Raw genomic sequence first — 27344 nt, 5'->3', positions numbered from 1 at the left:
TTGGGAAAGTCACTTTTTAATCTACTTGGCATAATTAGTGAAATGAAATGCCACTGTCCATTTCTTGAAGGGAAAGCATGATGCACATTACATAAATAAAAGCAATGAATGAAATAATCATACTGGAGTAAATTTAAGTTCTAACGCAGGGAATAATTAATAACATGTTAATGATTTCCCACTGAGTTGCTGCTTTCACATCCCCCAACCCTGCTCCCATTTAAAAGAGATGTTTAATTTCATAGCCCTTTTCTCTGTTTTCATTATATTTACTAACAGAGCTACTCCCTTTATTACATTTCATCTAAAAAACAGAGCCTAGTTCATTCCAATCTGGAGATTCTAAAGTGCAAATCTGTACTCCTTTTCCAGGAAATAAGCCACACTGATGGAACACAGTGGAACTTATAAACCAGGCCTATGTCTGTTTATCTAGATGTAAATGAAACATCAATACTGTATCACATGTACTACATACAGTGCCTCCAGTTTTTTCTTCCTATGTCTAGGGCTATGCACCTGCACTGCAATAGGTCACTACTCTCAACAAAGATTGCCACCTTCATCTTTGCCAGCTTAAATATTTGATGAGCAAAAGGTGCTTTGCTCTGGCTTCTAGCGTAATGGGATGCAGAAGAGGGTACCAACCAGTGTTCTCTGCATACTTCACAAACATTCACTGAGCCATTCAGAAGAACTCAGCAGTTTTATGAATGTCACTAATTTAGCATATCACCTGCAACCAGTTCCATTTTGTCCTAATATTGCATTGCGTTACTAGGAGCCTACTTGCCTTTGAGAACAAGTGTTCATCCCAATACAATTTATACAAAGTCTAAAATAGGCTTTTAAACACCTTGCACTGCTTGCGCATACACACTTCCTCACACTGGCATAAAATGTAACATTACTCCAACAAGTTAAAAGAACCTACAGTGCCCTTTAGGAGTGTCCTACTGAACTACCACCAACAGCAACACTGACAACAACAAGGAGAGCAGGATTCTACCAAAAAATGTGTGAGGGTGGGGGAGAGAAAAGAAAAGCAATACTTGACAAAGACAAAGGGTGTGCATGCTACTGTGAGGATTCACTGACCTAGTAACCTATATAAAGAAACCAAGAGGCTCTTCTCCTGCTCTCCAATAGAAAGACCCAACACTGAGGAGCCAAGCTCAACGACCAGTGGCGTAGCGTGGGGGGTGGGGGGGTGTGGCCGCACCGGCGCAACATCTGGGGGTTAGGGTTAGGGGGCGCAAATCCACGGGTTAGGGGGCGCAAATTACTTGCCTTGCCCCGGGTGCTGACAACCCACGCTACGCCACTGTCAACTAGTGCAGATTTATGGAACGGTGCAGGAATACCCATGCGAGAAAGGGCATCCCTTTCGGGTCAGCCAAACCCAAGGCGCGCATTTCGGGCCAGTGCTGCCCGCCCCCTTCCCCGCCCGACCCAGGAGGCACCTCTGCTCAGCGGTTCCGCGAGGCTCTCGGTGCTGGACTGCGCGCGGGCGGCGGCGCTTCTCTGGAGGCTGCTGCTGCTCCCCGCCCGGGCCCGGGGCGACCTGCCCAGGGGGCTCCCGAAGGGCGAAAAGACCCCGCTGAAGAAGCGCAGCAGGCGGCGCTCGGGCGAAGAGGCGACGCTCCCGGCCGAACTCTCCCAGGCCCCCAGCCGCTCCGAAAGCACCTGCAGCTCGCCGGCCGGGCTCTTCGGGCCCCCGCCCGCCTCGGGCCCCGCCCGCGGGGGGCGCCGGCCGGCGCTCAGCGACCTTCCCGCGCCGCCGGCCGGCAGAGAGAGGCAGCCCGAGCTGCTGTGGCGCTTGGTCCGCGCCAAGGCGCGCAGCCGCAGCGCTTCCCCGCCGCTCCAGTGCCGGAAACTGCAGCTCCGGCGCAGCGGGGCCGCCGCCGCCGCCGGCCGCGCGGGGCCCAGGCCGCCGGGCGCCGCTTCCTCGGCGGGCGAGTGTTTGGGGAGCCCCGCGGGGCCGGCCTCCTCCTCCTGCTGCTGCTGCTGCGAGCCCCGCAGGGGACGCCGGGCAGCCCCCTCGGGCGCCGAGTCCTTCTTCCCGCGCGCCTCTGCCGGCGGCCACCTGAAGCCCAGCCCGGCTCGCCTGGTCACCTTCAGGCGGCCCAGCTCCAGCTGCCCGGTGCTGAGGGCCCGCGAGCTGCGGAAAGCGTGCCCGGCGGCAGCCCCGGCGCTCTCGTGCTGCTGCTGCTCCTGGAGGAAGCCATCGCGGGGCACGGCGGCCGAGCCGAGAGGCTCCTTCTTCACGAGGGTCACCGAGATGCGGTAGACCGTTTTCCGCTGGGGGGTCCCCCGCTCCGCGGCGCCCGGGGAGGAAGGGGCGGAGGTCGGGTCGCTGCTGTCCAGGAGGTACATCTCCGGTCCCGCCGCGGGGGACTAACCGAGGCCAGGTCCTTTGTCCCTGCCTCTCCTCCGGCGGCGATCTCCTCCGCCTGCGGTCACTTCGGGAGGCACGGCAGCTCCGGCTGCCCTTCCCTCCTCCGGCTCGGCTGCCTGGGGAGGTAACGGCATCGCTCCATGTCGACAGCGCCTGCCTATGAAACGGCCGCCCCACGGAGCCTCCCTTTCTCTCCTGCCTCCCGGCCACGCGCGCCCACCATCACCACCCCGAATCCAAGCCGGGGCGGTCGGGAGGGAGCAGAGCGAGCTTTCCTCCCGCAGATCTCTGGAAGCAGCGCCGGAGAGGATTAGCGAGGGGAGGAGCAGCAGCCGCCCTCCTCGGTTTTATTGTTTACAGAAGATTGCCCGTTCGCATATCGTGCCCTTTTTGCAGAGCAAATCCGATTATATCTCGTCCGCTTGATATACTAAATGAAGCGCCGGCCCTGTATTATCCTTGCAATCTACTGTCGCCCAAAAGGGAGAACGATGCTGGAAATAATAATAATAATTCCCCGTTGCCACCAATCGCTGGATGCCTCAGCGTAATCCGACTCCTAGACAAACACGTTCCTCGGCTGCAATCAGCATACTGTACTACAGTCTCCCAGTATCAGAAAGCGGCAGATATCCTAAAGAGCTTGGTCTCAAGAAACGGGGAGAAAAGGCAAATTCCGGAGTGGAACACAGCTTCTCTGCGGAATGAGTTAGCTTGCAAATACCGGAACATAAAGCAGCCCAAGAGACTGAGGGCAGGAATTACTTGCTGTAAGGGCAGGAATTACAAAGTTCATACCTAGAACAAACCTAGCTGGTCTCTAAGGTGCTACTAGACTTTATTTTTTTAATTATTTTGTAAGGGCAGGGTTTGTTTTGTCAGTTCCATACCAGTCAAACAAAACCAGGTTTTGTGAAACCAAAAAGCTAGCAATCTGCTTTTAATCTTAATAATACAGCTACTGAACTACCACAGCAAATAAAACTCCAATTTCTTCAGAATGTTAAGTCTGAAACTAGCTTAAATAAAAGTGTTACATAAAACAATCCTAAATATATTTACTCACAAATTCTGAATTTAGTAGTACTTATTCCCTAGTTAAGTGTGCTCAGGTCTGAAGCCTTTGATTGCTGCTGATTGCTGCTGAATTTGATTGCTCCTTTACTAACAAAATAAAAAAAATCCTTCCAGTAGCACCTTAATTTTGTTTCAACTACAGCAGACCAACACAGGTACCTACCTGTAACAAGATCCTTTACTAACAGTCTTGCAGGAAAGGGGTACCAGTTTCTGGATGGCCCTGATCATAGGCGTAGCCAAGGGGGAGCAGGGAAAGGCAGCTCCCCCATCAATGAAAATAAATAAAAATACATAGCAAACTGAGGTTCTGCCCCCCCAAAGGCCTTCCCCCAACAAAAACCCTGGCTACGCCCATGGCCCTGATAATTTACAGTCCCAACTCAGTGCACAGATTGCACTGTTTTTTCTATCTTGTTCATCTGAAATATTGTGTTAAGAGTTGCAAAGAAAGATAGTTTTTCAATGTTTTTAAAAAAGTATTAATAGAAATACAGTGGTACCTCGGGTTACATATGCTTCAGGTTACAGACGCTTCAGCTTACAGACTCCGCTAACCCAGAAATAGTACCTCGGGTTAAGAACTTTGCTTCAGGATGAGAACAGAAATCATGCTCCGGCAGAGCAGCGGCAGCGGGAGGCCCCATTAGCTAAAGTGGTGCTTCAGGTTAAGAACAGTTTCAGATTAAGAACAGACCTCCAGAACAAATTAAGTTCTTAACCCGAGGTACCACAGTATCCACGAGGAACTTTAGGAGGATGTCAATTTTAATTAACCACTTTATGCTTTTTTAAAAAGCCACATTTTCTCTCAGTATCTCAAACATCAGCCTCCCAAAAAAACTTGGTTGGTCTCTAAGGTGCTACTGTGTGTGTGTGTGTGTGTGTGTGTAATATTTCATCAGCCTCCCAATTTCGCAAGGGAAGCAGAACCATCACAGTAATAGATAGATATATATTGGGGTGTCCTCAAAAAACTTGATTTTGTGCACACCTGCCTTTTTCAGGTGTTATTAACATTACTTGACTAATTTGAGCCATAGACTTGCATATTTAAGCAAGAAATATAAGGCCTATTTATCTACTCCAGCATTTTATTACCAAAGCAGGACATGATCCTCTTCCACTCCTGTTCCTCAGCAACTTGTAATACGGTCCCTGGTACTGGAAGTAATACAAGTTTTGGTTTTTTGTCTTTGGACCCAACAATGATAGTTTGAGGCAATGTAATTTTTCATCAGCTTTTGGTTATTCAATCAGCAGCATTAAGACTTTCAAGTAAAAATGCAGTGTTCAAAGATTTCAGTCTCTTCAGAGGTATGATTCTCTTTCTCTATATGCACACACCCCTTTCAAGAGTTACATACACTAGTGTTTAGAGAGCCAATCAGGTGTCATCTGGTTTTGGCAATGATAGCTCATAAACCCACCTTTTTTGGAGTAATACCATAAAATTATATATCAATGGAAAGATAATTTAATAAAGAATGTAATGCAATAACTTTTATGAAGGATTTTTTTATTACAACAGCATTCATAAGGAAGAAACTTGGAACACAAAGAAAAAAATGAGATATACAAAAATTCTCACCATGTCAGTTAATACATAGTTGGGTAACCTTTAGCCTTCCCATGGAGTGAACCAAGTTTTTCAGTTCTGCAGCTGTAATAATGTGAAACTAAGATTGAATTATTGCCTCTATTAATTGGGTTTTATTGCTAGGTTGCTTCTGACTAACAAGCTTTTTTAGTCTGCTCCATTTCGATTGGGTTAAGGTCTGGGCTATGTATTTTTGGGCATTTATATTCCCATTAATGACACAAATACTGCCCACACCATTTGCTGTCATACAACCCCAGATCATAACACTAACTGGATGTTTCATGGTAGGTGCAAGGCAAGTAGAATGTAAATCTTCTCTGATACTCCCCCTCATGTACTACATGCCATCACTACCAAGCAAGCAGATTTGGGTCTCATCACTCCAAATAACACTGTCCCATTGTTCACTGTCCAGTTAACATGGGTTTTAGCCCAGTTTAATCTTTTCAACCTTTGTTTGAGAGATAACAATGGCTTTTTCCTTGGAATTTTAGCATTTAGACCTTATTCCTACAGTCTGAGCCGAACAGTCCTTGCACTCAACTTCACATTACATTGTGCCATGTCATCTTGTATACATCCAGATGATTTTCTTCTGTCACGTAGGCGCAGTTTCTAAATTCTTCTATCGTCACTTGCTGTTGTGCACCTTTTCCTGCCTTTACCAGTCTGATTTTGTAGTGACTGAGCCTCCTTATACCTCTTCAAAAATTTAGAAATGCCACCTTTCGTTAAGTTTCCACTGATTTTTCTTCTAATTTCTTCATAACTGTAGCCTTGTTCACTTAATATTACTATTTTACATCACTTTCTGGGTGAGCAGTCAACTCTTTGCACCATTTCTTTATTTTTATTACGTTTTACAAGCTCACTAAATGAAAGAACAAAAAACCCCAACCAACTTGATAGCAATCATATAACACACTGACAAATGTCCTCCTTATTTATGTTGTAATAAATAATCTTTCATAAAAATTATTGCATTACATTCTTCACTAAATTATCTTTCCATTGATATATAATTTTGTAGTATTACTCCAAAAAAAGTGGTGTTATGAGGTGTATTGTCGAAACAAGATGACACCTGACTGGCTCTCAACACTCCTTTTTCTGGTTATTTGCCTATAACTTTTGATAGAATACAGATAATTGAACAAGCCTTGTTGCATTACATTCCTCATTATCTTTCCATTTATATACAGTATCTGCAAGAATACTTAATAATACAAGCATTCACACTTGATACACTGGCAATAATGAATACACAACCTGAGAATTTTTTTACTTGGGAAAGTGATCTATTGAATCTGGCAATATTTATTTGGCTTTTAAGTGATGCCTGTAAAAGGGAACATCTTCTGGCAAGGCTCCATTCTTAACACATTAATTAATCAAAAAATAATGTCTAACATTTGTTTATGTTCTGCTAATTCTAGCCATTTTTTTGCATCTAACTCCAGCTGGTGGATCTCAGGATTTCAATAAAGAAATAAACCATATATTAACTGTGCTCTTAAAACATTTCCAAAGACTAATAATGCAATTGTTTTAGACAGAATTTAAAACAATTATCTGAACATATTAGTATACAGTGGTACCTCGGGTTAAGAATTTAATTCGTTCTAGAGGTCCGTTCTTAACCTGAAACTGTTCTTAACCTGAGGTGCCACTTTAGTGAATGGGGCCTCCTTCTGCTGCCATGCCGCCACCGCGCAATTTCTGTTCTCATCCTGAAGCAAAGTTCTTAACCCGAGGTACTATTTCTGGGTTAGTGGAGTCTGTAATCTGACGTGTCTGTAATCCGAGGTACCACTGTACCTCTTAAGAGTCAAAAACTTGGATCAAGGTTTAAATTTTAAAAAGCAATATCAACAATGTAGATATGCAGCAACAAAACAACTGGTGCAAAATTTGCCCCTGCTGTTCACAAAAATTGTAAGTAATAAATGCTCACTTTCCTAATACATGCTTCTAGTAATTGATGTGGTATACAACAGTAAAAGAAATAATTTTAAACACATAAATTAAATATATAACAAGGTAGCAGTACTAGCAGAAAATGACAGAAATAACATAGAAGAAAGTCACAAATCATAGATTAAAAGCCAGTTACAAATAATAATAATAATAGTAGTAGTAGTAGTAATAATAATAATACCGGCCCATCTGGTTAGGTTTCCCCAGCCACTTGAAGATGCAAAGAAATGGAGCCCCACCCATTGAGGATTACGTCAATGTAAAATACAACATTAAAAACCATTTCAAACAAATTAGAATCACAACTAGAACAGGTCCTGAAAATGTAAATCTTAAGTGTCAAAGGCCAAAAGTAAAGAAGTGCATCTTCAGCATACAGAAAAGGCTATATAATGAAAGGGTAGAAGAGGCTGTGTACATTTGCTAAGGAGACTGACACCAACTTCCATCCAGAATCCATCTCATCATCAATTCAGCGTAGTCAATGGATCATGGTGAGAGTACTGTAAGCTGCAAAACGTTAAAGAAGTAACAGTTCCCACCTACCCTTCAACCTACCAGAAGAAATTTCCCAACCTTTAAGTGGGCTTCACAGGAACTTGAAGAGTAGACTCCAAATGAAATCTAGGAAGGTGTCTAGAATTGTATTTGCCAGACAGTTTGACCTGGATCCTTGTTTACCTTCTAGAATCATAAAGCTGTAGAGTCGGAAGGGACCCTGAGGGTCATCTAGTCCAAGTCCTGCAATGCAGGAACAGCCCTTACTGTCAGAAAGTTCTTCCTGATGTTTAGTCAGATTCTCCTTTCTTGTAACTTGAAGCCATTGGTTCAGGTCCTACCCTCCAGAGCAGGAGAAAACAAGCTTGCTCCATCCTCCAAGGATACTGACAAGCTGGAACATGTGCAACCAAGGTGATAAATGGTCTGATAACCAAGCCTTACAAGGAGCATTTGAAGGAGCTGGGTATGTTTAGCCTGGAAAAGAGGAGACTAAGGGGAGATATGATAGCCATTTACAAATATCTTAAGGACTGTCACATGGAAGAGGGAACAAGCTTCTTTTCTCCTGCTCCAGAGGTTAGGTCCCAGACCAGTGGATTCAAATTACAAAAAAAGGAAATTCCTACTAAATATCAGGGAGAACATTTTGACAGTAAGAGCAGTTTGACATTGGAACAAACTCCCTCAGAAGGTTGTGGACTCTCCTTCACTGGAGGTTTTAAAGCAGAGGTTGAATCTGCCATGGATGCTTTAGTGGAGAGACTTGCATTGCAGAGGGTTGGACTAGATGATCCTCAAGAGCCTTTCCAACTCTACAACAGTCTCCTCTTCTCCAAGCTAAGCATACCAAACTCCCTCAACCATTCTTCATAAAGCTTAGTTTCCAGACCCTTGATCATCTTGTCTGACCTCCTGCACACATTCCAGCCTGTCAATGTCTTTATTAAATTGTGGTGCCCAGAACTGGACACAGCACTCCAGGTGTGGTCTGATCAAGGAAGAATAGAGCCGTACTATTACTTCCCCTTAACTGGAGTCAAGAGTCCATGAGAAAGAGAATAGCACATGAAATTAAGAGAGGAGAAATAATTCAGGGCAACTTTGCATGGAAGCACAAGCCTAGCATCTGTAGGTTAGAAGGAATTTGTTTGCTCACGTGAAGTTTCTTCTGTGTAGTTAGTAACATTTGTGGGCTTGTTTAAAAGGCTGTTTTAGGGGTCGCCACTCTATTAATTTACAAGATTGTAAATTAAATTAGCCAGATGCCTACCAATCACAGCAAAAATGAACAAAAGGAAAACTGCAAAACCATTTATCTATATAACAAATAAATTCTATTCCATACACAAACATGCTCAATATGCAGTGTAATTCAGGTATTCTGGCTGATTCAGTTGAAAGGATGATAAGATTCTCTAGATATTTTCCATTTAAAGAAAACACACTGATAGAATCAGATGGTGTTCAAGATAGCCAGAAGCAAGCCAAATGTAGGTCACTTCTTGAAGTCTGAAAGGAATGTGCTGTTTGTGTGTGTGCACGCAGACTTGTATGCATATGCATTATTCTCAGACTTGGCTTCTTTTTATCTTCAGGCTCATACATTTCTAGTTCTTGAAACCATGCACCATTTACTCAACTGAAACAATTGGATCTTGCATCTGGCTTTCATTTTATGCCTAAACTATGTAATCTCTGTAACTAGCTACCAGTGTAATAACCACAACATGTGTACAACCCTCATTTTATACATACACACATGGCATATGATTGCATGAGTGAAAGGTTACTTGTGCAACCAGTCTTTCCCCTTTCCATAAACATTTTTTTTTACCCAGAATCAAGCTACCAGCATTTTATCCCAGATAAGTGAGTTGTAGCCTTAAACACCCCTTTTTTGTCTGTACTAAATTTTAAACACACTCATTCAAAATTTTAACATATAAAAATACAAGGAAAAACATCAAATACTGATTAGATATACATCAAGATTCAGACTGTCAAAACCATTCACCAAGGTAATTGTTTTATTTTATTTATATCTCATCCTTCACTGAACAGCACAATAAGCAATGGTTTATTGTGACATCCAAATGAAACCAGTATGTGAGAGAGATAGAGACTGAAATTTTTAGAGATTATAATGTAGACATTCCAATTCCATAAAAGGTGGGGGGAAACAGGCTAAACAAAGTGTTGTGCTGTAGCAATGTAAGGTTGAAGAAGGGATGTGTGTACACACTTTAAGTTAACACTCAGTTAACTCCTGGGCATAATATTCAGAGTGACTGAGAAGAACACATATACCTTGCTTCAAGTCCATGTGTCAGGAAAACCTAGCTATTTATGTATCCCGAAATCAGTATTAAGTGCTCATGTAAAACAAATAATTATTAAAATCCCTAAAATAAACATTTGGTCCCTGATCATGAACAGTACTGTATTATGCTTGGCTAGATTATTTTATACCTGGATCTAAAATTGCTTATATGCAAGTTGTTTTATACTGCAATGATATAGCTAATCTACAGTAATACATCTGATAAACTCTGAATTAGGCCACCTTATTAGCTATCAACTCCTTAAAGTTATTTAGGGAGAACAGATTTCTGCAGCATGTAGAACACAAGTCCAATTCCAGATATAGCAGATGGCCATGATATACCTCAGAGATAACAGAGCTACAACATATGTTATTTATACTTAACTGAGGTATTTTCAGGAGTCAAATGTTGTTGGCAGCAGAATATTTGCACAATTAGACAAAAATATTTTTATCTGCATAAAACTTGTCAATCACTAGGTTGTTTTCTGACAAGAAGCTTCGTTCTAGTTGCCTTGGAAGTCTCAGCCAAACAATTGGAAGTAACATCCATTTGAACACAAGGTATCTACAACTGGAACTGTACTAACATTTAATAGACTTTGTCCCGACAAAAATTCAATTTCAACACATATAGCAATCCCCGTTTTGGACAGGGATGAGCTGCACAACAGAATTTCCAAATAGCTTGTCAAGGAACAATGGGGAGTAGGTGTTAATGCTCCAGTTTGGTGTTTACAATCATGTCTTCACCTGCCCTGTCCCCAACGTCACAAATGGGCATGGTTGAGGAAATAGTCTTGTGAATCAAATTAGGCCTAATTTGGCCCAGTGGCTGGAGGTTCCCAACCTAAAACCAATGTGTTAAACATACTGGTTCATTAAAACCAGCACATAACAAAATAGTCTTCTGTCAGTTGATCCTGAACACATATTCAACCATTTAAATCCTGTCTCCAGTTATCCAATCTTCTGAATTTTGCCCATAAGATTTGTGTGACAATAAGAAGAAGAGTTTGGATTTGATATCCTGCTTTATCACTACCCTAAGGAGTCTCCAAAGCGGCTAACATTCTCCTTTCCCTTCCTCCCCCACAACAAACACTCTGTGAGGTGAGGGGGGCTGAGAGATTTCAGAGAAGTGTGACTGGCCCAAGGTCACCCAGCAGCTGCATGTGGAGGAGCAGGGAAGTGAACCCGGTTCACCAGATTACCAGTCCACCGCTCTTAACCAATGAACAATTAACATTTAAAAACACAACTAGTTTACAGAAGCAAAAACAGGGCTACTTCTCTGGAATTCCCATGTTTGTACACAGACTAGAGAATCACAAGAGAACCCAACATATATTGACAGCTGAGGCAGCTCAGTCAGTAGAGCATGAGACTCTTTATCTCAGGGTTATTGGTTTGCACAAAAGAGTCCTGCATTGAGGGGTTGGAACAGATTACCCTCGGGGGTCCCTTCCAACTCTACGATTCTAATCAGCTTACTAGCTGTGTTGGAAACCAACAGGTTGATATGTTTGGTGTTTGTTACCTGACCCATCGTGGTGTAGTGGTTAAGAGCGGTGGACTCATAATCTGGTGAATCGGGTTCGCGTCCCCGCTCCTCCACATGCAGCTATTGGGTGACCTTGGGCTAGTCACACTTCTCTGAAGTCTCTCAGCCTCACTTGCCTCACAGAGTGTTTGTTGTGGGGCAGGAAGGGAAAGGAGATTGTGAGCCGCTTTGAGACTCCTTAAGGGGAGTGAAAGGCGGGATATCATGTCCAAACATTTCTTCTTCTTTTATGAGAGTTGAAAATTTAGAAATTCTATGGACTCTCTCCCATTTCATTCTTAACAGCTAATGAGATTGTGTCAGTTTTACCCAATAGGAAGCATAAAGTATTACATGTATCTGAAAGAAGCTAAGCAATCCAGGTTTGCCCATGAGAACTCATTATAAGCAGCAAGACCCCAACTGACATGAATTATTTACTGTGATCTTACACTTATAATTATGCACATGCATTAAACACAAAAACGTGCATCTGTGCCCCACTTTAAAATCCACATGGAAATCAAACTACTGAAAATAAGTGAAATGGAACAAGCAATGTGTAACACCAGGGACACAAGCTAACTGGTACTCTAAATGCTCCCCCAGCACCCAAATGAACATGTAAAATTTCCATGCCTTTGCACCAGTTAGATTTGGATACCCCCTGTTTGTGTGCACACACACGATTTATGAAGGATTTATTGCAGCTCTTAACTGATGCAAGTGATTTTTAAAAACCTCTATTATTAATAATAATATATCATGTTAACAAACAATGGTTTGTCTTGTGGCACCTTAAAGACTAACCAATTTATTATGCCACAAGCTCTCTTGGGCTAGTCTGCTACCTCATCAGCTATATGAACTGTTAACCTCAGTTGGTAGGTTTGCAAATATGTTTAATATGCATACAAACACAGGATGGTGTAGAGAAAAATGTGTAAACATCAGGATTAAATGGCAACGAAATGCAAAAGGTAAAGTCTGTAACAACAACAATTCAGTTAACCTTAAATATATGCAATATAAGCACAGGGACCATTCATAGCAACATCGTCATACTTTACTTGCAACCTTAATCAATACCTTTAGAGAAAAAAGAAGCCATGAAGAAATAACAAATAACTGTATCCTTCCTTTCCATCAGATGCCAGGGGGCAGCTTGTAACACTTTAGCATTGTTGATTAATTTATTTTTTAATCCCTCTCTGTACCTTAATCATAAATTTTATCAGAGTGGACAGCAATAGTAAAATACATTATGACAAGAAAAACATAATTAGAAGGTACATCTGCTAATCTCTCTCACATCTGCCCCTGAAAAGCCCTTGCATCAAATGCCTGGAAGAAGAGGAAAGTCTTCAGCTGGTGCCAAAAGATGGAGAGAGTCAGCACCAACCTAACTTTGGCGGAGAGGCTGTTCCAAAGCCAGGGTGCCTTCACTGAGAAGGCACTTTGGGGGGTTGCAACTCCGCTGACCGCTGACTCCGCTAAAGATAGATGTATCAGAAGGTTCTTCCCAAGTCACTTTAAGACCAGGCAGACTTCTACAAGCAGAAATCCTCTGGATCCCACCCTAATGACATATTTACATCCTTATAGCATCACTCTTTATGTTTATCTTCATGCACTTTTCTCGTAACATGCCCAGGCTACTATTCTTCTGTAGAACGTTATATTGAGTGTCATTTAACATCTGATTCATGCTATCAATCCAGCATGTATTCAATACTAAGTAACTAGTTGTATCACTTGCAAGAATCATAGCTAAAGAACCCTTTAAGAGGGAATTCGTATGCTGCAGAAGTCAAATTGCCTTTTTCTGCTCCACTCTCAAACATCTAGGGGAGCGCACTGCACTCTGCCCCTTGGGCCCAAACGGTCCACCCACTGCCCCCCCCAGCTGTAGGGCAGCTGAGTGGGAGGAGGCAGGCAGACTCCAGAGGCCCCACAGTGCTCACTCCGCCCCAAGCGTCGGAGCAGATTCCTCCGTCGCTGCGAGGAGCTGTGACTGCCAGAGCTGCCTGACTTATTGCGCTTGAGGAATGGGGGGCTCTGGGTAGCCAGAGGGCAGCTGAGGGAACCGGGTGGAAGGGACAATGTCCGGAGTGGGGGCTGCTGGGGGGGAGTACCAGACTAGGGTTTGTCATAAGGCCAATAGTGAGGTGAGGCTGGGGGGAAAGAATATGGATGGCAGCATGTATTTATTTATATATTTAATTACAACATTCAGTGTATAAGACAACCCCCAATTTTAAACTTTAAAAATTTGGGGGGAAATATTGTCTTATACATGGAAAAGTATGGTAAATGAACTCATCTATACAGTATGTAAAGTGCAAAACTTAAATAAAAGTGATTCTTTAAACTTAAGCAGTTGGCTTTTTTCAAGTGTAAAGAAAGTGTTTCACGGTTACAACCTGAATGCAACTAATGGAGCTACATGGTATCTGAAGAACTGTGCATGCACACAAAAAGCTCATACCAATAACAAACTTAGTTGGTCTCTAAGGTGCTACTGGAAGGATTTTTTTTTTAAATTTTGTTTCGACTAATGGAGCTACAGTATTTTTAAATTTAGCACAACCTTATTTGTTACCTGTGTGTCAGTAATAAAGAACTTGGTATTATGTCACAGTAGCACCAGTGAATAAAAATCTATTTGAAGTTGTAGCAGAGTACAATTGGTTATCTAGAGTTAAAATCATGGCTTCAGATATGTATTTCTCCTCTTTTTTGCCAAATTATTACAATGCTTGGACAACTGCACAGCACTTCTGTCATCTAGTAGTATAGCAGATACACCGTTTAAAATGCACCTTTTACCTCAAGGTCAAAGAACTAGTCTCCAAACCCTTCACATTTTTTTAAAAAAAGGCATAACTGCAATACATCTAACCGTATGATTCATCAATATCTACTGAACAGCAAGAACATTTTAAGAATGTGGTAGTCTCACTTCACAGCAACCAAAGAGACACAAGCCAAGAGTGTGATGTGTGTACAACAATGCAAGGAACAGGGAGGTACTCTGATGTGATGGAAGAATGGGAAAACTTCAAGAGGCTTTGGGGAAGGTTCTTAAAGTGCATGGAAGAAGTTTCCTGTCCCTCCCCACATGCTTCAGCCACATTTATGTCTGAAAAGCCTTTCCAGAGTATAAGGGGGCCCTTTCTGAACAATGTGTGGTGGGGCAAAAGGGGATGGGAATTGCACAAAATCACACAGAGTTTGGGGGTGATTTCCCCCTCCCACAGTAACCCCTGCAAACCAATCCACTTTGTCAGGAGGACCTCCCAACCCTCAAAAGGCACAAGTGACTGCAGTGGGCAGGAAGAAGGGATGGGAAACATTCTTTCCACGAACCTCCGGAAAGTAGATTCTGTAGAATTCTATCAGTTATATTTCATCTACACAATCAGAATGAATTTCAGGAACCAAAGTGGTTTTACTGTGCAGCCTGGGCAGGAGCAGTGAACACTGCTATAGTTAATTGTTGTCACTTGTGTTCACTGCCCCCCCCCTGCACTGCCCTGCTCACAGTTGTGAAGAAGATTCTTACGTTATGAATGGTCCGTGTCACCATTAAGGAAAAAAGATAAGAATAAGCCAATATATATGTAGACTGTCCCTGGATAAAGTTTACTTTTCTTCTTTCAGTTCTCATAGTTCTTAACCTAGCTCAAGGTTGTCATCTGAACTAGCCAGATGTTTAACTGAGAATTCTTGATTCGACACACAAACATAAATGGGGTCAGCCCCCGCAGTAGTGGCCAAGATAGTCATTTGAATAATTAATATTTACAAATATGGGCATACATGTGTATGTGTGAGTAAAAAATGGTGCTAGAATTTGAACTTAAATGTTTGTGGGAGGAGGCAAAGCAGCACATGGAAGGCAGCATTCAGCAATCTCACGGGGTGGGGGGCAGAACGCAAAGCAGTAAAGGGAAGGGAGCTGCCAGCAATCTCACTTGCGTGCTGGGTGGGGAGGCACCAAGACTTCTCGAAGTGCTCACAATCTACCAAGCCCCAATCACAAAATGCACCTGGCATGCGGCTAATTTTGAACCCTGCATCAGAGTACCTTCCTGTTCATTTACTCCACATTCTCTTGGCTTTTAAAAGTGCTGCCCTCTCTATATAGGGTCAGAACGACTGGAAGGGGCAGTATTTTATTTGATAAAACAAATTTATTTTAAAAACTTTCTTCTCGGTTAGATGGCAAGAATTGATTTCTGAGAAGAATTGGTAGACAGGTGGGGGGTGTTTGTGCAATCACACTAAAATCAGAAAGGAATTTTGCGCAATATATGCTAGCACTATCTAAATGGCAAAATAAGTAAGTACAAAAAATACTATTCTTGTGGCATCTGAACTGCCAGGCTGCAGTTTATTCACGTAGAAACTACATTTTCAATAGTCAACTGGGTAAATCTTGAGTTTACCTAGTAATATTTAAAAATACCCACACTTTAAAAAAAAATCTGACTTGGGAGCAAGCCTGGCTAGAAGTGCATGTAAGCATTATGTCTTGGTTGACCTTGACAAAAGTGTTTGCTCCACCTGTGCTGAGTTCGGAAACAATGATTGCAGAAATTCTAGCTGCTTGTTTTCCTCCTGGCCTACATGCATTACTGCCTACATGCAGAAATGATATCCTCTTTATGTAGCTTGCTTACTTTATGCAGCTTAACATAATCTTGTATAAAAATAAAGCAAATGGTTTGGCTTCATATATTTTGTCTTGTACAAGTTTAGACTTCCAGCATTCAAGAAGTGAGAAACTATATACTTAGCCCCACGGATAATTAGTTGTCATGGGGCAACTGCCTGCTCTCTCCTCTGCTGCTAAATCTCCTTCTCCTCATGCTGGTTTTCACAGTGGTTTGTGTTGTAGGGTAGGGGGTGTATGTATGACAGACATTCATCTAGAATATCAAGTGAGTGTACATGATATGGTAGACATTGCTTTAGAATTATTGCAGTATTGATTATTGTAATGGTTAGAGTATTGTGATGGTGATTGCCTTTCTCTCTTTTTTGCAGCCAAGGAAAAATAGTCTTTCTTGATATCTGAATCTATTGCCTCACATCAGTACACTCTGGAATAATTTTCTTACACTTAGCACTCAGGTGTGCTGTGAATATTATTTTGCATTCAATGTGAATGTTAACAATGGTAACAACTGTGTTTCATATTTAATACAATTGGCCTTTTAACAATTTGAGATAGGTTATTTCTCTAATACATAACAATTTATTAATAATAATTTATATGCCTCTAATTTACATGCTGTATATGCAGTATTTTAAACAATGAACTTAATCTGCATTTATTTGTTCTGTTTGTCTATTCTGGAGTAATCTCAAAGGCTTTAGCCACTAGTGAGCTGCTGCAGCTGTTGCAGTTTTCTGTCACAAGGCCTATTAACAGTCAGTGCTGCACTTTAATATACTAATATTTGTGTGCATCAATATATTGAATAGTAAACTCTCTTCAGGGATAGTTCAGTATAATATGTAGAAATTCATAAAGCCTAAAGTTTAAAAATAATAAATACATTCTGGGTGTATTTTAAAGCTGTTGTTTTATTTGTTTAATTGAATTTTATTTGTTTAATCTGAATTTGCAATCATTTTCAAAGCACATGGTGCTTTCCTTTTCCTGAAATACTCATCTTGAACTATTCAATGTTGATTCCTATTTTAATATTGTGGTTTTGTTTTACTTTTGAAAAATTACATGCCTGACAGCAATCTCGGGGATAGCAAAATGGAAACAGCTCCTCTCCAACTCTGTCTGGTCTATAGCACAGGGGCCACATGTGCTTTGACTGTATTTTTGCTGCCCCCAGTGCCTCATGAATCTGTCCCATTCTTCCATCACATCAGAGCAGTGTTAGAAACTGGGACTGAAAAGCTGTTTGCCACATGGCTTCTGGAACCTACGTTATGGGTGCCACAACAGTGTCTAGTCACATTTCCCCCCCCCAATTCAGTGACACTTTCTACTTATATTTTCAAAACACATGAACTAATACACAGTTTACATCAGTGACACATTTTTAATATCACATTTTAAACAGCAATTCCTATTTTTTAAAAAAATAATATTTATGCCTTTTCCATTTTTCCATCCACACATCATGTTTACTCCACATAGAATATATATGTACAGACTTCTCAACCTCTCATTATTATCAAGCTCTTCAGTTAAGGAAAAAAGTGGGAAATGTTAGTGAATTAAAAATAAGATCATTTCTCTACTTTTTCTCACTTTGCATCTTGTACACCAAAATAATGTAATCAAATTAGGGAGAGGTTTGAAAATAATGCTTACCTACAGAGAAGCTGGCACTTGGCATCATTTATCTTCAGAAGTAATGCTTTTACCCTTTCCAAAGTGTGGGCTATCACAGGACAGCCTTTGCAATTTGTGCTATAACAATATCCATGTGGTTCTGGAGTTCACAGTGTGAATTGCACACAAAAAAGGCATTCCATTTAATGCAGAAAAACCTTTCCTCACTCAGAAAGCTATTTCTGCTTTATCTTCAGGATGAGCTTCCACTTTCGAAAACCAGCTCACTAATTCAAGGATGGAGAACTACAGTTTTTGATAAAAGATCAAAGATGCCATCAATCCAAAGCAAAGGGCAGGCCCCCTTAACTGTGGCATCATTTACCCAGAGATAATTTACAAAAACGCCTTTTCCCAAAACTGCCTAATAAAAGTAGAAAGCGATTTTTAAAAGTTACCAGGAACATAATAGTTTGAGACACTGGAAAGTAGACTGCAATTCTATACTTGCTTTTGTAGACATTGTGATGTTGAAATGTTTAAGTCGGATACCTGCTATATTCAGGTAGTTTAAATTGTCACCAGCCAGTAACTTACAGGACAAGATAGCTAGCCTTATTCTCTACTGTTAACTTCCTGAAGAGTCTGCAACTAGCCACCAATGAACAGTACAGTGGTACCTCGGGTTACATACACTTACATACACTTCAGGGTACAGATGCTTCAGGTTACAGACTCCGCTAACCCAGAAATAACCTAGGGTTAAGAACTTTGCTTCAGGATGAGAACAGAAATCGTGCTCCGGCAGTGCAGCGGCAGCAGGAGGCCCCATTAGCTAAAGTGGTGCTTCAGGTTAAGAACAGTTTCAGGTTAAGAACGGACCTCCGGAACGAATTAAGTTCTTAACCCAAGGTACCACTGTATAGTGAGCTAAACTACACTGATAACTGCCAATACAGTACCTAATACTAAAACACTTTTAACAGATAAATTTCAAAGTATTTCCAGACACAAAATTATGGCCTATTACCACTATCCAATATCAGTGTAACATAAATGTTATTTCTTTAATTTACAAATGGATAAACACCCTGACCCCTACTGCTCCCTTCAGTTCAACAGCAATCACTATAACATGCCTCCATATAATTACCACATATTTCTCCCCAAAGAAACAAAAAACAACCATATTCTTTTTGCAAATTCAGGAACACCGGTTTGAAATACTAAGCAAAGCAAAAAGATGAAGTGCTACATTTTTCACATCAGAAAGATTACAACCTACCATATATTCTTATATCACATGTAGCAAATGTAAAAAAGGCAGACTTAAGAATGTGAAGGCTCAAAGTTGTACATATTTGTGTTTGTGACTAGGCACTGTCATAGAAAGATGGTGAAGTGGTTGTACTGCAGGATTCCAAACTGATGCATGAAAATCATATACTAAAACACAAAAACATATGCAGCTAAGCAAAGATTTGAGAAGGAATCCTGATCCAAAGGAACAAGTGGAACATTACAGTCAGCAAGCACTAAACTTACCAACTTCTAAATATAATTAATAACACACTAGTTGAATTTCAGAGGTGTTTTCTGTTATACCTGAACAGTGAGACTATGCAAATAAACTTTATCCAATAACTCTCAAGGGAGGAAATGGTCAGATAAAAGATCATGTGATGGGACGGGGGGAGTAGTAAAGAGGAAATTAGTTTAGATTAACGAAAATGCATTAAAATTTACAACAAGAATACTTCAATCCAACCCACATACCATACAAATCAGGACAAATACCATACAGAATATAAACCACTCCTTGCCAATAATGCACTGACATAGCCAACAAGAGGAAGCTTAATGATTCTAAGAATATTTGGTTTAATTGAACTACTTGCTCATGAGACAGCAAGTAGATATCACCTGCTCAGTCTAAAGACCGGAGGATTAGATTAAGCTTCTGCAATATGGCTATGCAAGTAACTCTTTGAAGCCTCTGCCCTCTTCTCCTTTATAATAGGAGAGAGCAACAAAAAATATGTTAATGTTAGAGGTATCTTGCATTCCTGCTCATTTAAAAAGCAACAACTAAATATTATTTATTTATATTATGCTTATATGCTAAAATGATATACTAGAAATCCAAACAACCAAAAAAGGCATTGGAACAGCCACACTTTCCAATACTCATCAAACTATAAGGCTCCTTTCTATAGTCCAATAACTCCTTTCCAGCTGGTCTTTTTGCAACCTGACCAGGACCAAAGACATCCTACAGGCTTTGCAGAGCAATACTAATTCTCTAGGGACTTGCTAACTAGGCTGCACAGTAAGACAGGCAAGCAACAGCCTGCCTCAAGAGGCTGTAGTGTGCAGGCTCATGTCTGATATGCAACATCAAAACACCACATGTGTACTTTGCACTTCCAAGAAGCAGCTGCATTTCTAAAGAAGCACTATTTATTTATTTCCAAGGTGCTCCTCCCTTAAGACCCTCCCCTGAAAACTTTTTTAAAAAATGTTCTGTTAAGTATTTCTTCACAGTATTTTACAGGTCCGTCAAACAAATGTGATAGAACAGTTAGGGAATCAGTCTAGCTTATCAGATCAGCATTATGCAGACCACACAGCAAGACACTCCGTGGCATTCTATTAAAAAGGTAGGGGGAACTCACAGCAAATAAAAGAGCTTTTCCAGTCTCTGACTGGGAAGCACCTGACCCCTCATTGCAGTTCAGTGCTTGAGAACTGAGAACTGAAATAAGGAAGCCCTGGCGCCTCTAATCTTTCTTCACCTTAGGGCCAACCCCTATCTGTCTCAGTACGGTGACGGCACCGACATAGAGGTGAAACTCAAAAAATTAGAATATCGTGGAAAAGTTCATTTATTTCAGTAATTCAACTTAAAAGGTGAAACTAATATATGAGATAGACTCATGACATGCAAAGGGAGATATGCCAAGCCTTTATTTGTTATAATTGTGATGATTATGGAGTACAGCTGATGAAAACCCCAAATTAACAATCTCAGAAAATTAGAATATTATGAAAAGGTGCAGTAGCTATTCAACCCATAACACTTGCAATGGATTCCTGAGCCTTTAAGTGGTCTCTCAGTCTGGTTCAGTAGGAAGCACAATCATGCAGAAGGCTGCTGACCTGACAGTTGTGCAGAAAGCCATCATTGAGACCCTCCATAAGGAGGGAAAGCCTCAAAAGGTAATTGCAGAAGTAGTTGGATGTTCCCAAAGTGATGTATCGAAGAATATTAATGGAAAGTTATGCGGAAGGGAAAAGTGTGGAAGAAAAAGGTGCACAAGCAGCAGGGATGACCGCAGCCTGGAGAGGATTGTCAGGAAAAGACCATTCAAACGTGTTGGGGACTTTCACAAGGAGCGGAATGAGGCTGGAGTTAGTGCATCAAGAGCCACCACACACAGACGGATCCTGGAGATGGGCTTCAAATGTCGTATTCCTCTTGTCAAGTCGCTCCTGAACAAGAAACAATGTCAGAAGCGTCTTACCTGGGCTAAAGAAAAAAAGAACTGGTCTGTTGCTCAGTGGTCCCAAGTCCTCTTTTCTGATGAGAGCAACCTTTGCATCTCATTTGGAAACCAAGGACCCAGAGTCTGGAGGAAGAATGGGGAGGCACACAATGCCAGATGCTTGAAGTCCAGTGTGAAGTTTCCACAGTCTGTGTTGATTTGGGGAGCCATGCCATCAGCTGGTGTTGGTCCACTGTGCTTCATTAAGTCCAGGATCAATTCAGCCATCTACCGAGAGATTTTGGAGCACTTCATGCTTCCTTCCGCAGATGAGGTTTATGAGGATGCTGACTTCATTTTCCAGCAGGACTTGGCACCTGCCCACACTGCCAAAAGTACCAAAACCTGGTTCAACGCCCATGGAATTACTGTGCTTGATTGGCCAGCAAACTCGCCTGACCTGAACCCCATAGAGAATCTATAGGGCACTGCCAAGAGAAAGATGAGAGACATGAGACCGAGCAATGCAGAAGAGCTGAAGGCTGCTATTGAAGCATCCTGGTCTTCCATAACACCTCAGCAGTGCCACAGGCTGATAGCATCCATGCCAGGCTGCATTGAGGCAGTAATTGATGCAAAAGGGACCCAAACCAAGTTCTGAGTACATATGCGTGCTTCTACTTCTCAGAGGTCCAATATTCCTCGATTTGCAATCCTTGTTTTGCTGATTTCATTTAATATTCTAATTTTCTGAGATTGTTAATTTGGGGTTTTCATCAGCTGTATGCCATAATCATCACAATTATAACAATTAAAGGCTTGACATATCTCCCTTTGCATGTCATGAGTCTATCTCATATATCGGTTTCACCTTTTAAGTTGAATTACTGAAATAAATGAACTTTTCCACAATATTCTAATTTTTCGAGTTTCACCTGTACCTTACACAGTTATTGCAAGAATCAGGGCAGCTTGAGTGCTTTTGCACACACTAAGAGTGCTATACATTTTTGTTGCATTACTATAAAAGCAAGGGAGAGGCCAGCGGGCCATCTCGCGACCCATCGCTCAGAAACAAGTTTCGCTACACTCAACGGGGCTTGCTCCGCAAGTAACTACCGGTGTGAGCAGGCTTGCAATCGTCCCAGGCGGAGGGAGAGGCACAGCGGCGATCTTTCTTTGGGGGTGAGGCTAACACTCCGGTGAGCGCAGAAGGGCTCGCTTCCGAATCAGGGCAGACGGGGGGGGGGAGGGGGAGAGATAAACACCACCGGCAGCTGCAACTTCAGCCGCGTCACCCACCTTCGATGGCGATGACGTGCTCCCGGAGCTGGCCCTGGAGCGCCGGCTCCTCCACCCGTTCCAGAAGGTCGTAGATGGAGTAGATGTTGGGGTGCACCGACTCGAAGCGCTGGATCTCCGCCCGGATGGCCGCCGAGTTGGCCAGCTGCTGTTGCTGCTGGAGGTGCTGGTAGTTCATGGCGGGGGCGGGGGGCGGAGCGGCCGCGGAGCGCCCCCGCCGCAGAGCGACCACCCTCAAGGCAGGCGGGCAGGCGCCCGCCCGCCCGCCCCTCACCCGCCGAGCCGCGCTGTTGTCAGCTCACCTTCTGTCAGGAAAGGGCCGGGCGGGCGCGGAGGCCCCCGGAACACACGCAGGAACGAGAAACGCCTCACACACACGCCGGAAAGAGAAACGCGCACGGAACACACACACGCGAAAGGCGGCGGCGACGCCGGGCCTCAGGCAACCGCGGCTCGCCAAACCCCGACGCCCGGACTGCCGCCGAACGCGCCGCCCACCGCCGCGGAACCGGCCAACGTCCGCGCCAGCCCCGCCCCCGCGCCGACGCTCCCCAACCGTCGCTCTCCTCTCCGCCGTCGCTCTCCTCCCCTCAGAGACGCGTCAACACTCCCCCACATCTATAGATCCCGCATACAGTTCCAGGCCCAAGCCCCGTCCCGGGGGGAGAGAATCAGGAAAGGGCCCGTTGCTTCCTGGGAAGCGTAGTTTTCAGGGGATCTGCCAGGAACAGAAAATCCTCTCCTCTTTTCGGTTTTGACATCGCGCCGGTATATCACTTCAGTAAAATAGTAATAAGTAAATGGCGCGGTATTCCGCACCGACACGCAGCGCGCGTACACACGCGCACATTCCCCGCCTTCTCCCGCGGCCGCGGAAGCCTGAGAGGAGAGCTCTTCCCCTCAGGTCACGGGGGTTGGCGAGGGAGCGCTTCCCCGCAGTGCCCACCCAGCCTCGATGCCCTTTCCCTGGCAAGAAGAAACAAACGAAACCCGAGGAAATGGAGCGGTCGGTTGCGCTTTCGCGGCGCTTAAAACCATCTGCATAGCCAGCAGCCTGTGGGCGGGGTCTTCAAAGTCATAATAATTGTCTTATTTATCTGCCGCCCATCTGACGGGGTTACCCCAGCCACTCTGGGCAGCTTCCAACAAATTAAAACACAATACAACATCCAACGTTAAAAACTTCCGTGCCATCAGATGTAATATTTGTGCCCAAGTTTCCCTTATTATTTGTTTGCTCCTTTATTAAATTTCTATACCACCCTTCATCACAATATAAAAACACAAAAATACATACCATAATAACCAAACACAAACAATTACTTCACACCAACACCCGCAGTTTAAAAGGCTATAGATGGCTTCATTATTCAAAAGTGGAATGTTTTTCCTGGAGCCTAAGATATGTAATGAAGGCGCCAGGCGAGCCCAAGGAGAGCAGCATTCCACAAGGGGGGAGCAGCCTATCTTTTAAGGTGACTTGGAAACTACAATTAATCCAGAATGCAGCTGCCAGACTGGTGACTGGGAGCAGCCGCTGGGACCATATAACACCAGTCCTAAAGGATCTACGTTGGCTTCCAGTATGTTTCCAAACACAATTCAAAGTGTTGGTGTTGATCTTTAAAGCCCTAAATGGATTTGGACCTGCATACCTGAAGGAGCGTCTCCATCCCCATCACTCAGCCGGACACTGAGATCCAGCTCCAAGGGCCCTCTGGCAGTTCCCTCACTGCGAGAAGTAAGGTTACAGGCAACCAGGCAGAGGGCCTTCTCAGTAGTGGCACCCGCCCTGTGGAACTCCCTGCCATCAGATGTCAAGGAGATAAACAACTATCTGACTTTTAGAAGACATCTGAAGGCAACTCTGTGTAGGGAAGCCTTTTAATGTTTGATGTCTTATTGTGTTTTAATGTTTGGAAACCATGCAGAGTGGCTGGGGCAACCCAGTCAGATGGGTGGCATATAAATATATCATCATATTATTATTTTTTACTACCGCATATGATTGTGAAGCCTCTCCAAAAACTCTTTATTTGTCAGGCTTCCTTAGGGGGAAAGGCTCACAGGTAATCTGTAGATGTGTGAGAGAAAGAGATACTTGGCCATAGTTTGCCCTCAAGTGGCAAACCTGTCTGGCCTGTATCAGTTCAGTCTGCAGATGATGGGCTCACAACATGAGGGAAGGGAATTGTCCCATATATAGAAACCTAGATACAATACTAGCAAGGATTCTGTCCTGATTAAAAATAGCAAGTGAATCTGATCTAATGACCATAGGGCTGCATGGTCCTTCTACCTTACAGCATTTCCCCCACTTATGTTCCCCAGTAATTGGTATTCAGAGGCAAAACCTCTCCTGTTCTGGAGATAAGACACAATTAGCAGGACTAGTGTCCACTGATAGCTTTATCATGCATGAATTGGTCTAAAATCCTTTTAACACTGTCCAATGTGATGGCTATTACTACATCTTGTGTGAGCAGATTCCATCATTTTACTACACACTGTATGAAGGAGTACTTGCTTTTGTCTGAATTTTCCAACATTCAACTTCATTGGATAAGCTAAAGTTCTAGTACTAGAACAGAGGAAAATGCACTTTCTCCCTTCTATATCTCCCAATATATTTTTGTGTCACCTCAACTGACTGCCATCCATCATTATTTTAAAACAGATAGTTGATTGGTTGGTATGCCCCAGAAACGCAATTTTATTTCTAGGATTGCTTATTTGTGTAGCTTTAAAAATCAATAAAATCTCCTTTTAAAAAAAACTCTATGGGGAGATAAGAATGCTTGGGATACTGTTTATGTCCTGTCTTTTCCTGGAACAGGATCAATGAAGCCTTCATTACTTCTTCTATGCTGGTATTTACTTCCTGTGGAACCTTTGGCAGACAGCCTTTTCTGACAGTTGAACAATTGCTGCCTGTGAAATGAGAATGGCCTGGCAAGAGCAGGAGTATGATGCACAAGAGGAAAATATTTTTGCTACTGAGAAAGATTTGTTAATGTATTCATGGGTATTTTTAGCTTAGACAGCCCTCTTGCCAATTCTCCCCCCTCCCACTCCAGAATTAGATATCTAATTCTGCAGTTTGCCATAACCATCATTGAAACTTGCAACAAAAATCCTAGTAAGTCTGTGCAAAGCAGAGCATCCCAAATCCCATGGGAGGTTACAGTAAAATAGGTTACTGAGAACACATTAGAACTGGAACTGTTGGATTCAGTTGAAGTAAAGGGGATTAACAGGCAAATGGGAGTTCTGAAATCACATCAAAACAATGGTATGCATATTTCCCCAAAGATGCATACATATTTCTTAAACACTCCCCTCCCCCCATTTTGATGTATCACCTCATCTCTAAAGGATGGAAACGGGGGGGGGGGGGGGCGGCACTTGAATGAAAGCTGTAAACTTTCTCTTTACTCATTAGACTAGGCAAGGCTGTTCAATATTGCTTTAGCGGTATGAAATATACGTCTGTTCAAAAGTCTGCTCATTCTATGCACATGAGTGCTTTTTCATACAATCCCATTCGTATTCTGATAGCAAAACGCACACCCTGGTACTGGAGACTGCCCTCATTTACAACAGTGTGATTACCGGTAATTGATCCTTAAAGAAGGAATCAGGGATTTTGCTTTAGATATTGTTTTTCTACAGAATTCCAGCATAATATTGAAGAGTAATTGACAACAAGCTAATTTTAAGTTGTCTCCAAAATGTGGGATAAAATATAGATATGACAATTTCTATCATGGACTCTAGCAACTTGGATAAAATATGGATAATGTTGACATGAGATATGTTACATTTATACCCCACGTTTCCTTGAAGGACCTCAAGGTGGTGTACAAGGTTCCCCCACTCCCCATTCTATCTTCACAAGAATCCTATAAGGTAGGTTCGGCCAAGAGCCATGAGTTGTTAGGTTCAAAAAGCCACTTCCTTATGTTGATAGCACCTGGAACATGCCATAGTGAGAAGCTATAGAAGCTGCATTTCCTCTTCTATAAATAAATAAAATAATAATAGAATAATAGAATAATAATTATCATTATTCTACTGTTATGATTGACTTGTTGCTCTAGAAAAAGCATTCTGAAGCATGAATTGCTTTCCAAGCTCTTTGTTGGACTGATGCATAAAATACCATTGGAGGCAGGGATGGTCATCATGTCTTGAATAATCCAATGCAAAATTTAGGAGCATTGTTAAGAAATGTCTCAGAGAAATATGGGAGATATAAAATCAAGCATAGGAGAAAACAATTACCAAACTAACATGCTGGCTATTACACTGTCTTACCATAGATGCAAACGGCTGGAGAACACATTGCTGCCAAAACTTGCCAGTAGCCTAGCAATTTAAATCAAAATTCAAGGAACCAATAAGCCACCATTTAAATTAGTTCAGCAATGAATTTGACAAAGGCTATTTAACGTTAGCTCATAGCTGAGCTTTACAGCCTAATTCCAAATTCCTTTCCTCACCTCCAAACCCAGGAGTCTCTCTGTCTTACTGCCCAGTAAGAATGCTTAGAAGAGAATCCAACCTTAGATATACTTACAAGCTGGGCAGGAACTTCCTGAAGAAAACCTGGATTTGTAAGCAGGAGATAATATTTTAGACAAAATATTGCATCAGCACAGTACCATGAAATAGTTGTGTGATAGGTGTCAATATTTGTACTTCACATTTAATGTTTACCTATAGTGTTACAGATTTGGAGGGCGGCTAAACTCTAGAAATTAATAAATCGTAGGATTTTAATTATTTTGGGATGTGAAGGGAGAAATACAAGCTGCAGAGGAATTCC

General features: G+C 42.5%; 2 protein-coding genes across 12 annotated transcripts in view; one reads left to right on the top strand and one right to left on the bottom strand.

Moving 5' to 3' along the window:
* Window positions 1-23216, bottom strand: part of AGAP1 (ArfGAP with GTPase domain, ankyrin repeat and PH domain 1) — a 323065-nt gene extending 299849 nt beyond the window's left edge. The window contains exon 1 of one of the 6 annotated variants that reach the window (XM_083627256.1): window positions 22517-23216. In XM_083627256.1, coding sequence (XP_083483382.1) covers window positions 22517-22694 — 178 coding nt within the window. In that variant the 5' untranslated portion in view covers window positions 22695-23216. Of the gene's footprint in view, window positions 1-1463; window positions 3421-22516 lie in introns of those variants that run through there. The other 5 variants (XM_083627251.1, XM_083627254.1, XM_083627252.1 and 2 more) reach the window with 5 other exon arrangements.
* Window positions 1-27344, top strand: part of TRPM8 (transient receptor potential cation channel subfamily M member 8) — a 474483-nt gene that overhangs the window by 372266 nt on the left and 74873 nt on the right. The window lies entirely within an intron of this gene.

The sequence above is a fragment of the Podarcis filfolensis genome (assembly GCF_964270895.1).
Source record: "Podarcis filfolensis genome assembly, chromosome: 1".
NCBI lineage: Eukaryota > Metazoa > Chordata > Lepidosauria > Squamata > Lacertidae > Podarcis > Podarcis filfolensis.
The sequence above is the reverse complement of the archived record's forward strand: the minus strand, read 5'-3'. Positions and strand labels throughout refer to the sequence as shown.